General features: G+C 41.9%; 1 protein-coding gene across 2 annotated transcripts in view; it reads right to left on the minus strand.

Annotated features, from left to right (window-relative positions):
• Nucleotides 1-835: 835 nt before the first annotated feature.
• The window catches only part of LOC124604303 (probable ATP-dependent RNA helicase DDX60), a 243,057-nt gene continuing 226,384 nt past the window's right edge, over nucleotides 836-17,508 (minus strand). For both annotated transcript variants that reach the window (XM_047136467.1, XM_047136466.1), the window contains exons 7-8: nucleotides 1,756-1,901; nucleotides 836-1,682 (exon numbers count right to left, since the gene is read on the minus strand). In XM_047136467.1, the coding sequence (XP_046992423.1) occupies nucleotides 1,386-1,682; nucleotides 1,756-1,901 (443 nt within the window). In that variant the 3' untranslated portion in view covers nucleotides 836-1,385. The remainder of the gene's footprint in view (nucleotides 1,683-1,755; nucleotides 1,902-17,508) is intronic.

Raw genomic sequence — 17,508 nt, forward strand, 5'->3', positions numbered from 1 at the left:
CCAGCGAAGTTACTTAGCCAAGTCTGGAAACTCAAGGTTGCAGGACCACTGGTCTCATACCTGGAGATTTCTAAATTACCTGCATTTACTTCATCACCACTGATCCAGTACACAGTGGAAGACAATTCAGTATGGCACAATTTTATCTTTCTTAAGTCATACTACTCCAATAGCAGCTTTGGTATTTATGAACACATTCTGCTGATATCACTTCATCTCACCCAGTGTATGCCACGGTCATCTTCCATATAACCTGCTTTCTTTATTTAGTTCTATGTAGCTGTTGTCAGTATCTTCGTGATAACCACAAGCTTCCTAAGTGACTTTTTGTAATGTTTCCCTAAGTATTCAGTATTCAATAATGTGAAAGACAAGCTTATTTTGTCTCTCTGGACTTATCAATCAGTTAAGAAAACAGGCAGAATATACTAGATCATACATAATACAGTGCTCAACTCAGTTTTAGTGCTGTTGCTGAAAAACGCTTTTCAATAACAGTGCTGATGGATTTAACAATTAAACTAACATCCTCAGCATGCTACGTTAAAATGACATTTCAAGAAGACTAAATTTCAACCCCCCCCCCCCCCCCCCCCAAAAAAAAAGGTCACAGTCCTCAAAATTGCATGTAAAGTTTCTCAACTGTGTTATCCAGTTGCTATTTCTGTCTCTTCCAACATATCTTAATCTGTGGCACTTGTCTGGTTCAAGTGCTGAGCTAGTAACTGACCTATACCTGTGACAAATTACAGATACTACACATGAGAAAATTAAATGAAGGTTAACACAAAAGGCACTTTTATTCATAAAACAGAGCGTTACTACTCCATAAATAAAAATGAGTTGTGTATATTTTTTTTTTTTTCTAAAATCCATTTTTACATTAAACACAAGGCACTTGTTACATTGGTACTTCACATTCAGATTCTCCATATTCATCACTTTGTATATGAAACAAGTTAAAAGAAGGATAATACAAAAGTTATTTTTATTCATAAAACACATCATTAATACTTCATATATAAAAATGAGTTGTATTTATTGATTTTTTCCTAAACCCATTTTTTACATTAAAAACAAGATACTTGGTTTGCCCGTAATTCTCCCTACCCAAAAAATTTATAAGATCAAACTTAATAACCTGCTGATTGTGTTAATGTTATAATGTTGTGATCCACTATTAACCTCTTAAACCACAATAAAAACTTGGATTAAAAAAATAGTATATTTTCATAAAATCATTATTTTGAAATAACAGTGTCTATGACTCCTGTGTGCACAGTCACAACAGTCACCATCTGAATTAAAACGTAGATTACATTTTGCAAGGTCAACATGATCTTTAAGGCACATACTCCAAATTTTGTACTATAATTCCCTAACAATCAGTCCCGTATAATATTGTATGCTTTATCAAATTTCTCTCTGAAAGTTTCTGCAATTATTCCAAAAGTTTTTATAATTGCACTGTTTTCATCAATATCATCAAAATCCTGCAGACTTGTGTTCACTGCTAACAGAACTAACATAAAATCTCTCAGATAATTGAAATCATCACCATGTCTCATTAAATTGTCCCTTATGATGGCTTCCTGTATACCATGATTATAGAAGTCCCACGCATAACTGTTAAGACTCTGATTTACTTCAAATAGTGGAACTATTTTTTTATCAGTGAATACCTACAACAAAACAAGACATTAGAATTCAAGAACATAAATAAAAACTGTAGTCCAACATTATTATCAGAGTTACCTGATGCCTTAAATTGGAGATGGTATCTTTTTCGGAATAAAGTCCATTGTCACTATAGCCTGAGAGTGCAATGAAAGCTGAACATATGACCCGTGGTTCATACTCCACCATAAGTTCCTGCAGGAGGTGAGGTAACTCATTTTCTGCTGAAATAATATATTATGATTAAATAAAATTCTTATGTTTTATACATGCAGAAGGAACAAAAACACAAATAATTAAGTGTTACTGTTCACAAATTCACCATAACTGAATTTTAATAGCTGAAATATAAGCATCACTCAACACACAACAGTAAATAGTCAAGCAAAATTACAAGAACTCTCTTAAGAAACTAAAGACTGCAAAACATTTTATTTGAAATCTTTTTTGCAGGAAAATTGTCATGGAAAGTGATATATTTGCACCATATCAAAACAGAACACTGAGCTGTACATAACAACAAAAGTTTGTACTTGCAGAACACATGCAACTACACTTTGACACAAATATTGGTTATTTTAAATTATAGCTGCTGGTAAACCTTTCAGGATGTGAGGTTGCGGTCCAAGAAGCTCTTCTGTCTCTTGTGGACCATGACCTCAAATCCTGAAAGGTTTCTGAGCAGCTATGTAATCCAGTTATGAAAGCCTTCATTCTATTTTAAATTATGTTTACTAGTTGTCAGCTTTCCATGCCCATCCCCAACACTATTCCTATAGGTAGTCATTATCATCATCATCGTCATCACAACTGTCACCCATCTGCACAGTGATTCTAAAACTTATGAATTTGATACCAACATCCATACCCTTAGGGGAGCTAAGGATATTTAAGCCCTGCACTAGTTTTTTCCCAATTAGAAAGTCATATTCATACCAAGTGTGGGTGAAATAGTTCCAGTCATTCCAGAGCATAAGTGTAATTAAAAGAATCAGAAATCAATTTGGAGAAGCAAATTTGGTTGAGCATATCTGTGGGAGTTGGTTTCTCAGTTGACAAGATACCCATACAGAAACCCAAATGAAAAATATTCAGAGCATTCTAATATGATAATGATGTGAATTAATATTTTGCAAGAATTTATAGTGGGACAAAATACCGTTCCATACTTCACTATAAAATGACCCTGGATATAACATGGCCCCTGTTTTTGAAGAGGCTCCTTGACAGAATTTTATTTTTACAATATTGCGAGTAATCAAATAGACAAAATGTTTTATTGATGTAAAGTATCTTAAGCTCTGCCTAAAAATATTAACATCAACCTATTGTAAACAGTCATAATGTTTTATTAGGTAGACTATATGATGTTGATACTCAAGTAGTTTTTGCCAAAGGCCATGGGATATCACAACCTGGTGTTGTTCTGCATCGTAGCATAAGCCTCACCATTTTCATCATCGTCATGTAGCAGGTCATAGTTGCTTTGAATTCAGAGATGCATGAAGTTGAAAATTTCCTCTATGTCTCCAGTGACTTCATTCAAATAATTGTGTTATGCTGGTGCTTACTGAACAACCTTCATGAATTCTTTCCTGATTTAGTCTCCTGGAAGTTCGGCATGTAGAAATGGTGATCTAATTTGTTATTCTTTATCTGATGCCATTTATGGACATTCACTTTTGTGTCATCAAACTGTCTTCCTCCTGCACAGCTGATGGTAGCCACTGCTCTGTGAATAACCATTAACTTAAAATTAATGTCATGTACTCTGCGTGAACCATTTGTGAACTGCAGACTCTTAGATCCACGATGTTCAACAGGGTAAACGCTGTGATTTACTTCTATTATCAAGCACTATGACTTACCATTCTTACAGCACTAAGCAAAGTGAATCACAACAATATGCTACCCCTAGCCTTTCTAGTGCTACCATTTCTGGCTAATGGTATGTTTCATTACTAGTTACCAACCTTAAAAATCAACAGTTCTGTTTTATTGCTGTTGTTGAATCTTACATTTCATTTATTGCACTGCATTTTGCATTCTATGTGAATATATTTACGTCAGAATTAAATTTTCACATGACAAATTTGGGGGAAAAAACCATCTTATAGTGAATAAATATAGTGTGTACACACACACACACACACACACACACACACAGTAAACACTGTCACAGTAAACACTGTCAGCTGTCTATATACTGGCAAAGTAGAATCTGATTAATCCAAATGATAAAGATAAGTAGCATTTGCATCTATAAATCCAATTTCTCTGATAAATAATGTGAGTGGGTAGCAACTGTCTTTGTAATGAGGTACTCTTTTACTTTCCTTCAGAATATCTGGGAAGTTTCAATTTCCTGTCCAATTCCTAATGGCAACCTATTATAGACTTGTGCAGCACAATACAAAACTCCCTTTCGAAACCTATGTGGGAATGCAGAGACTATAAAGAAATTACTTTTGCTTCTTGTATTGTGAATCTGTTGTGACGTTGGTAAATTTGTGCCTGATTGGGGTTTGAACCCATATTTCCTAATTATTATATGTAATCACCTTAGTCATGGGACTACATACACACACTTCCTCTACGCACATCTCCAGGCCTGCCTCTAAGTTTTATTCTGACTAATGTTCCCCCCTATGAGATCTGAATACTACTTCCATAGGTTCTCCGATGGGTTATTTGGAAACACCCCCACTTTAGTATTAAAGACAGTGCAGAACAATGGCTTACCCTGCTACGAGGGTCATAACATTGCATCTTCATTGATTTCATTCCCACTGATCCATCAGTTTCGTTTGTATAATTAATTTCAAATATTTATATCCCTCATGGAAGTGTAAGCCTAAATGTTCAGAAATCATAAGTGGAAACACCAAGGCCAATGAACATCCAAGTCAGACCTGGAGTCATACTCAGATAGCTTAAATGTTAAGGTGATTGCTTGCAGTACGCAAGAAATTACATTCTGAGTCCAAGTTAGGCATGATTGTCAATTGCCACTACAATTTAACTAAACAGTATATTCATCATATCTGAATAATTAACACTGATATCATTTCATGTCCTTATGTTGTTCTGACTTCGTCCCCATTAATCCATTCATTTCATTTCAGTGCGTTTAATACATTTCTAGTATTGCAGTTGTGCATTGCACATGATTTCACTCTTATTATTAGTCATAAATAACATTAGAGAGTACATGTATTAGCACACAAAATCACTGAAGAGGCATTTGCAAAATGATTGTTTGTCAGCTATACATGATATTCTCACTCCACCCTTCAGTAGAATAAATACTTTTTTTGATCTTAGCTATATTATTCCAGAAGATTATGCCATATAATGCTGTTGACAAAGAATCCTAAAAATCTGGTCTGCAGATCAACACAATTAAAGAGATTTCTAAGTGTAAAGCAGACAGAACTGAGTATTTGTGGTCGTCAAGTTATCAACATGCTGGTGCTACCACATTTTATGTCATCTGCATGTCTAGGATCTTCACACATGAAGCCTCATACAGTATGTCCCCAATGGTCTCTAGTTCTGTCACCTGTAAGTCTTTTTCCTTTGTTTTGAATGGCATAATATAAGCCTTTGTAAAATTAAAGTTTAAACCGTTTGCTGTGAACCAGTTCTGAGTTGTAAGCTCCTGGCTGTGCCTGGTGTGGATGCGTATGGGTTCTTTGTCATTATGTTTCTGTAATCAGCAAACTTAACAATTTTTTCCGGTCTCTTGGTCACTAGGACTGTGCTGCCTGCTGGTAACAAAGGGACTGTTTTTGCTGATATCACATGCTATAACAACTGCGCAAAACAGCGCCATCTCACTCAGGATGCTACGAAGACACGCTCAAGCAACCTCAAGAGTTCTTGAGCCCTTTCTTGTGATGGGTTTCAGACAGTCAATCAAGTATGTGTGTGTGTGTGTGTGTGGGAGGGGGGGGGGGGGGGGTTGCAATGGGAGAGAAGTTGTAGACAAGGAAAGAACCACACAACCACACCAAGCAACATGAAATGGGTTTAATGCCATACCATTCTGGGTTTTCTAGTACAATTTTAGGATCCACACAACTTAAAGCATTGGAACAATTGCAAAAAATGCTGACAGAGTAATTTTTCTTGCTCAGTTCTACCACATTTGAATTTATGAAGTAGTACTGTAGAGAAAGTTTATGGAAGCTAACTGTATGAAAGGCAGTTGAACATTTTGTTACAAACTACTTCCTCAATTTTTTATAAGATTCCATGGAGGAGATGGGTCGATATTTAAAGTCACTTTCCTGTGTTAAATTTTATAAATGGATATCACATCACTCATTCATTCTTTCAGGAAATAGGCCTTGACTCATTGCCTGATTGCAATTGATGCAGTGACATAATGATTTTTGTGATGCTTTTCACAGTTTATTTAGCAAAACTGATGTCTGGTTCTGAAGTATGCAATGTCTGTCCAGTTGAGTTTCATGGATATGATTCTATGGTGCATTTTTATCCCTGTATCTTCAGTTAATATTGGCAAGAATTCTTTGTATTCATAGGCCAGTAATTTGATCTTTAAGATTATCTGTCTCACTGCCACTGTCATCAGGGAGTTGAATATCATTTACTATACAAGTAACTTTGTTTAATGCCTAATAATGCTTCAAATTGACTTTGCTTTGTTCTTGGAATTTTGTGTTCTGTGTGTGTAGAGCATGGTTTTTGATTTTATGACAGAGTGAAGACTCATGGAACATTGTTTTTTCCCCATCAGTGTCCTGACTAGTTTTAATGTGGCTCACTATACATCATTCTCCTGGACCAACGTCTTCACCACAGAGGAGCACTTACAATTATTCACTGAATATTTCCCAATCTCTGTATTACCCTACAGTTTATTCCTCTACAACTCCATCCAGCAGCATGTAAGTTATTGCTGGGCGTCTCAAATACATATTATTAACCTGGCCTTTCTTCTAGTCAGCATTTTCTACATACTCATTTCCCCATCAATTCCCAGGACCCGATCTTTTCAGCATGCCCCTATAGCACAACACCTCAAATGCTTCAATTCTCTTCTGGTCTAGTCTTCCCACAGGCCATGATTAGTTTACATACAATGCTGTGCTAGAGAACTACATTCTTAAAAATTTCTTTCTTCAGTTAATACATACATTAGGTACAAGTCAACTTGTTTTAGTGAGGAATCTCCTCATTGTCCATGCTCTGCTTATGTCCTCCTTGTGTTGTCTGTCAGGCACAATTCAATGTATGTAACACCAAAACTGGGAACCACATGGTAATTTTATTAGTATCCTTGTTTCTACTCCTCCTCATTACTTTCATTTTACCTTAGTTTTACACTTGATCTGCTCTGTGACCATTAGACTGTTCATTTCACTCAAAAGGTACTGCAATTATTCTTTAAAAGTGAGGATAGCAATGTCATCAGTGAATCTTCTCATTGATAGCCTTTCACCCTGAACCTATCCCACTAATGAATTACTCTTTTATTTACATCACTGCTAATTCAGTGTAAGGGTTGAACAGTATGGTAGAAAGACTGTGTCCCTGACTTCTGACCTTTCTAATCCTAATACTGTACTTTTCACTTTCTCTTCCATTCTTATTGTTCCCTCTTGATTCTTGTATATCACTCGTTTTTTTTCTATAGTGTGTATATGAGGGTTGTACCAAATGTAAGGTTCCCAATGAGCTGCAGCCTCGAGGGAAGGTGCTAGGCTAAATCTGACAACAGTGGCATGCGCAGTGGTTCCCCCACTCTCAAGCCCGCCCATCCATGATTCGCTACATTGTTCAGTGTCGGCTTGGCAGCCGTCAAAGACTGAAGTGTTGATCGCTGCTCCTGCCAAGTGCAAGATTCAAGCAGTAATACGGTTTCTCCATGCAAGGAAGTTACTGCCCATGAAGAGTCATCAGCAACTGACTGAGGTTTATGGTAAAGAGTGCACATTCATTCAGTACATCTGCAGTTGGTGCAGGGCTTTTGCTGAGGGTCGCATGGAAGTTCACGATGAAGAACAGAGTGGAAGACTGCCGGTATCGGATGTGATTGTCCAGAAGATCAACAGTGAGCTGTTCAAAAATTGGAGAGTCACTGTCCGTGAACTTGCTGAATGCATTCCTGAAGCTTCCCATGGCACAATTGAACAAATAACAGAAACATTTGGTTATCGCAAAATGTATGCTCGTTGGGTCTCCCGGGTGCTGAGTGATGGACACAACGAGCAACGCCTTGACTGTGCTCGTAGGTTTCTTCAAAAGTGTGAGGGGGGAGGCAACAAAAAGAAGTAGTTGGACTCTATCGTCACAAGAGATGAAACATGAGTGTTTCATTACACCCCTGAAACAAAACAACAATCTCGTCAGTGGTGTCACTCCGGTTCACCGCCACAAAAAAAATTCAAACAAATGCAGTCAGTAGGAAAGGTTATGGCGATTGTGTTTTGGGATCAGAAGCAGGTATTCCTCATCGATTTTATGCACCCTGGAACGACAATAAACTCAGACAGATATTGTGAAACATTGACCAAACTCCAGCGTGCAATCTAGAATCACCAGAGGGGACGATTGACAGAGGGAGTAGTGCTTCTTCACAACAATGCTTGACCCCATGTTGCTCGTCAAACACAGGAGCTTTTGAAGAAATCTGGGTGGACTGTTATGCCCCATCCCCTGTACAGCCCGGACTTAGCCCCCAGCGATTATCACCTCTTCCCCAAGCTAAAGGAACACTTAGGTGGCAAACGCTTCAAGAGCGACTATGAAGTCTGAGCAGAGGTCACACCCTTTCTCAACGGATTGGCAGGAGACTTCTTCGACTTAGGAATACAAAAGCTTGAGCCCCGACTTCAAAAGTGTGTCAAAAAATGGAGACTATGTTGAAAAATAGACAAAAGTGTAAGCTTTTCATTGATGTATAAATTAATAACAATAAACAATGTTTTCTATTTGTAAAAAATATAGGAACCTTACTTTTGGTACAACTCTCATATATTTTTCTGAGAATTTGGAACATCCGGCACCCTTTTATGATCTATTAACACTTTTTCTAGGGCAACATCCAATACAGGTATCTTGATTCCTCGTATACTCTGCGAACCACCGTGATGTGCATGCAGAAAATATGTCTCATTGTACTGGTTATTAGGGCTTTTTTCTGCTCCACTCATATAAGGAGCTTGGGAAGTAAATTCCTAGATTTATCACTTAAAGCTGGTTCTTCAGACTTAGTAAGTAGGTTTTCTCATGACAGCTTAGATTTTTCTTCATGAGTTTGCTAGTTCAGTTCTTTCAACATCTCTGTGACACACTCCCACAGGTAAAACAAACCTGTGACCATGTGTACCACCCTTCACTGTCTGTGTTCAATATTGTCTGTTAGTACTATTTGGTATGTGTTGCACACACTTGAGCAATATTCTGTGATGGGTTGCACAAATGATTTGCAACCAATGCTTTTTGTAAACTGTGTACAATTCTACAAATAAACTGAAGTCTGCCACCTGCTATATCTATGACTGAACCTACATGATCATTCAACTTCATATCCCAACAAAGTGTTGCATCCAGGTATTTAGATGAGTTGACCAATTCCAACTGTGACTCCTTGGTACTATAGTCATAGGATACTATGGTTTTATGTTTTCTGAAGTGCACACTTTTACATTTCTGAACTTTTAAAGCAAGATGCCAATCTTTGCACCACTTTGAAGAAGATCTGACTCAATATTTGTGCACCTTCTTTTGGGCAGTATTTCATTATAGATAAATGTGCCATGTTCAAAAGTCTATGTTACAATTAATATTGTTTGCAAGTCATTAATATACAACATGTACAGCAAGGGTCCCAATACTCCTTCCTGGGGCACATCTGAAGTTATTTATACGTCTGTTGGAGACCCTCCTTGCAAGATAACTTGCTGCATCTTCCCTATAAAAAAACTGCTGAAGCCAGTGAAAAAATTTACTGGATACCATATATGACTGCACTTTTGATAAGTGTAGATGTGGCACTGAGTCAAATGATTTTTGGAAATCAAGAAATACTGCATCTACTGGACTGCCTCAATCAATGGTTTTCAGGATGGTATGAGAGAGAAGTGCAAGTTGGGTTTCACTTTGAAATCTATGGAGGAAGTCACTCTATTCGAGATACCACCTTATGTTTGACCTCAGGATATGTTCTAAGATTCTACAACACATAAATGCCAAGAATACTGGATAGTAGTTTTGTGGATCATTTCTGCTACACTTCTTCTAGACAGATCTGCACTTTCTACCAGAATCTGGACACAGTTTTTTGTTGGAGGGACCTATGGTAGCAGATACAGGGTGAGGCAAATAAAAGTGGCCTGGATGAATGGATACGACTGGATGTGAATGTATGCATATAACCACAACCTGTGACATGTACACCATTTGTACATCTGCCATGTGATCCACACTGGTTCAGAGTGCAGTGCAGGCCGTGTCAGTGTGAGTGGTGCAGTACAAAGAAGCTGATGGTATTCACAGTGGAACAGCAGGTGTTCATTGTGGAAAGTTACATGATAACAAAGTTGAGCAAATGGTGTGGTCATTTGTTTGCTGAGAAATTTAATGGTTCAAAGTGCCAGCAAACAATGCCATGAAGACCGAGGGAGGTGGCGTAGTGGTTAGCACACTGGACTCGCATTCGGGAGGACAATATTCAATCCGTGTCTGGCATTCCTGATTTAGGTTTTCCGTGATTTCCCTAAATCGCTCCAGACAAATGCCAGGATGGTTCCTTTGAAAGGGCATGGCTGACTTCATTCCCTGTCCTTCCCTAATCCATTGAGACCAATGAGCTAGCTGTTTGGTCTCTTCCCCCAGACAACTCAACCAACCCAATGCCATGAAGGCTTAGTCCAAAAATAGTGTCAGACAGGATCTGTTTTGAAAAATTCTGAGAACATTCTGAATCATGCCCACACACCAGAAAATGTGCCATGAGATGAATGGTAGTCACATTCAACATCTGCTGTAGTCAGGTTAGTACTTCCTCTGCTGTGTTTTTATTTGTACCCTGGAACTCTGTTCTCTGGGCCACTAATAGGGTATGGAATATGACAGGGATTTCAGTGGGCCCTGGGGTTATGTTCTATTTAAATGGTTTCAGTTGCATCTCAATGTAACTGACTGTAATATCTATTTCACTCATCGTTCCAGAGGTACAGGAATTAAATTGGAGCAATGCATCTGGGTTCTCCTTTGTTAAGAAACATTTGAAAACGGAGCTAAGCATTTCTGCTTTGATCTGCTACCTTCAGATTTCAGTTCCTGTCTCAACTGTGAATGACTGGACACTAACTTTAATGCCACTAACAGCCTTTGCATATCATGAGAATTTATTTGGGTTTTAAGAAAGATAATTAGACAATACTCTGCTACAGCAGTCACTGAAGTTTTCATGCATTGCTCTCTTGACAGCTGAATGCATTTCATTCAGCATCTCTATCTATAGTCCTATCCTTTGTTTTACACCAATTGTGCAATAATTTACTTTTCTTTAGAAGCTTCTTTACAATTATTGTATACCAAGGAGGATCTCTCCCATTATAAACTGCTATATCAGGTACGTATCTATCCAGTGCAAGGAAAACTATTCTTTCAAACTTGAGTGATAGTTCCTCTACATGCTCGTGTCCTGAGCTAAAAGTTTCGAGTTTCTCATAGAGGTATGAAACTGTTGCTTCTTTATATAGTTTAATGAACTAATAAATATTTCTACTTGTTTTAGATGGCCTTTGTATTTTGGTAGCCACTGTTTCTAGCTCATTGTCACTGTTAAAAGTTTCGATGTGGATGTCCTCAAAGAGGTCATGTACACTCCTGGAAATGGAAAAAAGAACACATTGACACCGGTGTGTCAGACCCACCATACTTGCTCCGGACACTGCGAGAGGGCTGTACAAGCAATGATCACACGCACGGCACAGCGGACACACCAGGAACCGCGGTGTTGGCCGTCGAATGGCGCTAGCTGCGCAGCATTTGTGCACCGCCGCCGTCAGTGTCAGCCAGTTTCTACATCTACATCTACATTGATACTCCGCAAGCCACCCAACTGTGTGTGGCGGAGGGCACTTTACGTGCCACTGTCATTACCTCCCTTTCCTGTTCCAGTCGCATATGGTTCGCGGGAAGAACGACTGTCTGAAAGTCTCCGTGCGCGCTCTAATCTCTCTAATTTTACATTCGTGATCTCCTCGGGAGGTATAAGTAGGGGGAAGCAATATATTCGATACCTCATCCAGAAACGCACCCTCTCGAAACCTGGCGAGCAAGCTACACCGCAATGCAGAGCGCCTCTCTTGCAGAGTCTGCCACTTGAGTTTATTAAACATCTCCGTAACGCTATCACGGTTACCAAATAACCCGGTGACGAAACGCGCCGCTCTTCTTTGGATCTTCTCTATCTCCTCCGTCAACCCGACCTGGTACGAATCCCACACTGATGAGCAATACTCAGTATAGGTCGAACGAGTGTTTTGTAAGCCACCTCCTTTGTTGATGGACTACATTTTCTAAGCACTCTCCCAATGAATCTCAACCTGGTACCCGCCTTACCAACAATTAATTTTATATGATCATTGCACTTCAAATCGTTCCGTACGCATACTCCCAGATATTTTACAGAAGTAACTGCTACCAGTGTTTGTTCCGCTATCATATAATCATACAATAAAGGGTCCTTCTTTCTATGTATTCGCAATACATTACATTTGTCTATGTTAAGGGTCAGTTGCCACTCCCTGCACCAAGTGCCTATCCGCTGCAGATCTTCCTGTATTTCGCTACAATTTTCTAATGCAGCAACTTCTCTGTATACTACAGCATCATCCGCGAAAAGCCGCATGGAACTTCCGACACTATCTACTAAGTCATTTATATATATTGTGAAAAGCAATGGTCCCATAACACTCCCCTGTGGCACGCCAGAGGTTACTTTAACGTCTGTAGACGTCTCTCCATTGATAACAACATGCTGTGTTCTGTTTGCTAAAAACTCTTCAATCCAGCCACACAGCTGGTCTGATATTCCGTAGGCTCTTACTTTATTTATCAGGCGACAGTGCGGAACTGTATCGAACGCCTTCCGGAAGTCAAGGAAAATAGCATCTACCTGGGAGCCTGTATCTAATATTTTCTGGGTCTCATGAACAAATAAGGCGAGTTGGGTCTCACACGATCGCTGTTTCCGGAATCCATGTTGATTCCTACATAGTAGATTCTGGGTTTCGAGAAATGACATGATACGCGAGCAAAAAACATGTTCTAAAATTCTACAAGAGATCGACGTAAGAGATATAGGTCTATAGTTTTGCGCATCTGCTCGACGACCCTTCTTGAAGACTGGGACTATCTGTGCTCTTTTCCAATCATTTGGAACCCTCCGTTCTTCTAGAGACTTGCAGTACACGGCTGTTAGAAGGGGGGCAAGTTCTTTCGCGTACTCTGTGTAGAATCGAATTGGTATCCCGTCAGGTCCAGTGGACTTTCCTCTATTGAGTGATTCCAGTTGCTTTTCTATTCCTTGGACACTTATTTCGATGTCAGCCATTTTTTCGTTTGTGCGAGGATTTAGAGAAGGAACTGCAGTGCGGTCTTCCTCTGTGAAACAGCTTTGGAAAAAGGTGTTTAGTATTTCAGCTTTACGCGTGTCATCCTCTGTTTCAATGCCATCATCATCCCGTAGTGTCTGGATATGCTGTTTCGAGCCACTTACTGATTTAACGTAAGACCAGAACTTCCTAGGATTTTCTGTCAAGTCGGTACATAGAATTTTACTTTCGAATTCAATGAACGCTTCACGCATAGCCCTCCTTACGCTAACTTTGACATCGTTTAGCTTCTGTTTGTCCGAGAGGTTTTGGCTGCATTTAAACTTGGAGTGGAGCTCTCTTTGCTTTCGCAGTAGTTTCCTAACTTTGTTGTTGTACCACCGTGGGTTTTTCCCGTCCCTCACAGTTTTACTCGGCACGTACCTGTCTAAAACGCATTTTACGATTGCCTTGAACTTTTTCCATAAACACTCAACATTGTCAGTGTCGGAACAGAAATTTTCGTTTTGATCTGTTAGGTAGTCTGAAATCTGCCTTCTATTACTCTTGCTAAACAGATAAACCTTCCTCCCTTTTTTTATATTCCTATTAACTTCCATATTCAGGGATGCTGCAACGGCCTTATGATCACTGATTCCCTGTTCTGTACATACGGAGTCGAAAAGTTCGGGTCTGTTTGTTATCAGTAGGTCCAAGAAGTTATCTCCACGAGTCGGTTCTCTGTTTAATTGCTCGAGGTAATTTTCGGATAGTGCATTCAGTATAATGTCACTCGATGCTCTGTCCCTACCACCCGTCCTAAACATCTGAGTGTCCCAGTCTATATCTGGTAAATTGAAATCTCCACCTAAGACTATAACATGCTGAGAAAATGTATGTGAAATGTATTCCAAATTTTCTCTCAGTTGTTCTGCCACTAATGCTGCTGAGTCGGGAGGTCGGTAAAAGGAGCCAATTATTAACCTAGTTCGGTTGCTTAGTGTAACCTCCACCCATAATAATTCACAGGAACTATCCACTTCTACTTCACTACAGGATAAACTACTACTAACAGCGACGAACACTCCACCACCGGTTGCATGCAATCTATCCTTTCTAAACACCGTCTGTACCTTTGTAAAAATTTCGGCAGAATTTATCTCTGGCTTAAGCCAGCTTTCTGTACCTATAACGATTTCAGCTTCGGTGCTTTCTATCAGCGCTTGAAGTTCCGGTACTTTACCAACGCAGCTTCGACAGTTGACAATTACAATACCGATTGCTGCTTGGTCCCCGCATGTCCTGACTTTGCCCCACACCCGTTGAGGCTGTTGCCCTTTCTGTACTTGCCCAAGGTCATCTAACCTAAAAAACCGCCCAGCCCACGCCACACAACCCCTGCTACCCGTGTAGCCGCTTGTTGCGTGTAGTGGACTCCTGACCTATCCAGCGGAACCCGAAACCCCACCACCCTATGGCGCAAGTCGAGGAATCTGCAGCCCACACGGTCGCAGAACCGTCTCAGCCTCTGATTCAGACCCTCCACTCAGCTCTGTACCAAAGGTCCGCAGTCAGTCCTGTCGACGATGCTGCAGATGGTGAGCTCTGCTTTCATCCCGCTAGCGAGACTGGCAGTCTTCACCAAATCAGATAGCCGCCGGAAGCCAGAGAGGATTTCCTCCGATCCATAGCGACACACATCATTGGTGCCGACATGAGCGACCACCCGCAGATGGGTGCACCCTGTACCCTTCATGGCATCCGGAAGGACCCTTTCCACATCTGGAATGACTCCCCCCGGTATGCACACGGAGTGCACATTGGTTTTCTTCCCCTCTCTTGCTGCCATTTCCCTAAGGGGCCCCATTACGCGCCTGACGTTGGAGCTCCCAACTAACAGTAAGCCCACCCTCTGCGACTGCCCGGATCTTGCAGACTGAGGGGCAACCTCTGGAACAGGACAAGCAGCCATGTCAGGCCGAAGATCAGTATCAGCCTGAGACAGAGCCTGAAACCGGTTCGTCAGACAAACTGGAGAGGCTTTCCGTTCAGCCCTCCGGAATGTCTTTCGCCCCCTGCCACACCTTGAAACGACCTTCCACTCTACCACAGGTGAGGGATCAGCCTCAATGCGGGCAGTATCCCGGGCAACCACAGTCGTAGTCCGATCAGGGGATGCGTGGGACGAGCTGGCCGTCCCCGACAAACCCCCATCCGGACCCCTACAGTGATGCCCATTGGCAACAGCCTCAAGCTGTGTGACCGAAGCCAACACTGCCTGAAGCTGGGAGCGAAGGGATGCCAACTCAGCCTGCATCCGAACACAGCAGTTGCAGTCCCTATCCATGCTAAAAACTGTTGTACGAAGAACGTCTGAACTAATCTACAGAGAGCGCAAACAAATCGACAAAATTTAAACGGTTATTAAAATACAAGATTGCCTAGTAAATGCAGTAATGCTGCTACTTGCGCACTGCTGACACTGCTCGGCGGCGGAAGGAGACTAAGCGAAATTACACTATTCAGGTACTAAAACACGATGCTACACTCTCAAATACTAAAATACGCCCGAAATTTATGAATTAAACAATGCAAGTACCAAAAACACGCAAAGAAATTAAGAATTAAACTATGTAACAAATGAGTGAGCTAGGAGTATACGACTTGCTGCTGCAGCTGCTTAACCAACGGCGGCAGGGAGCACACGGACTGCGACCAACCGACACTGCCCGTTCAAAACAAAACAGTAGACAAACGACTTCACGAATTTACACTATTCAGGTGCTAAAACGCGATGCTACAACTCTCAAATACTATAATACGCCCGAAATTTATGAATTAAACAATGCAAGTACCAAAAACACGCAAAGAAATTAAGAATTAAACTATGTAACAAATGAGTGAGCTAGGAGTATATCACTTGCTGCTGCAGCTGCTTATCCAACGGCGGCAGGGAGCACACTGACTGCGACCAACCGACACTGGCCGTTCCTGTTTGCCGTGGCATACGGAGCTCCATCGCAGTCTTTAACACTGGTAGCATGCCGCGACAGCGTGGACGTGAACCGTATGTGCAGTTGACGGACTTTGAACGAGGGCGTATAGTGGGCATGCGGGAGGCCGGGTGGACGTACCGCCGAATTGCTCAACATGTGGGGCGTGAGGTCTCCACAGTACATCAATGTTGTCGCCAGTGGTCGGCGGAAGATGCACGTGCCCGTCAACCTGGGACCGGACCGCAGCGACGCACGGATGCACGCCAAGACCGTAGGATTCTACGCAGTGCCGTAGGGGACCGCACCGCCACTTCCCAGCAAATTAGGGACACTGTTGCTCCTGGGGTATCGGCGAGGACCATTCGCAACCGTCTCCATGAAGCTGGGCTACGGTCCCGCACACCGTTAGGCCGTCTTCCGCTCACGCCCCAACATCGTGCAGCCCGCCTCCAGTGGTGTCGCGACAGGCGTGAATGGAGGGACGAATGGAGACGTGTCGTCTTCAGCGATGGCTTGCCATGCCATTTCCACCTGGCGCCTCAGTTGGACCAGCGTTCGTGCTGGACGTGCAGACCGCGTGAGACGACGCTTCATCCAGTCCCAAACATGCTCAATGGGGGACAGATCCGGAGATCTTGCTGGCCAGGGTAGTTGACTTACACCTTCTAGAGCACGTTGGGTGCCACGGGATACATGCGGACGTGCATTGTCCTATTGGAACAGCAAGTTCCCTTGCCGGTCTAGGAATGGTAGAACGATGGGTTCGATGACGGTTTGGATGTACCGTGCACTATTCAGTGTCCCCTCGACGATCACCAGTGGTGTACGGCCAGTGTAGGAGATCGCTCCCCACACCATGATGCCGGGTGTTGGCCCTGTGTGCCTCGGTCGTATGCAGTCCTGATTGTGGCGCTCACCTGCACGGCGCCAAACACGCATACGACCATCATTGGCACCAAGGCAGAAGCGACTCTCATCGCTGAAGACGACACGTCTCCATTCGTCCCTCCATTCACGCCTGTCGCGACACCACTGGAGGCGGGCTGCACGATGTTGGGACGTGAGCGGAAGACGGCCTAACGGTGTGCGGGACCATAGCCCAGCTTCATGGAGACGGTTGCGAATGGTCCTCACCGATACCCCAGGAGCAACAGTGTCCCTAATTTGCTGGGAAGTGGCGGTGCGGTCCCCTACGGCACTGCGTAGGATCCTACGGTCTTGGCGTGCATCCGTGCGTCGCTGCGGTCCGGTCCCAG

Source organism: Schistocerca americana, chromosome 1 (assembly GCF_021461395.2).
Source record: "Schistocerca americana isolate TAMUIC-IGC-003095 chromosome 1, iqSchAmer2.1, whole genome shotgun sequence".
NCBI classification, from domain to species: domain Eukaryota; kingdom Metazoa; phylum Arthropoda; class Insecta; order Orthoptera; family Acrididae; genus Schistocerca; species Schistocerca americana.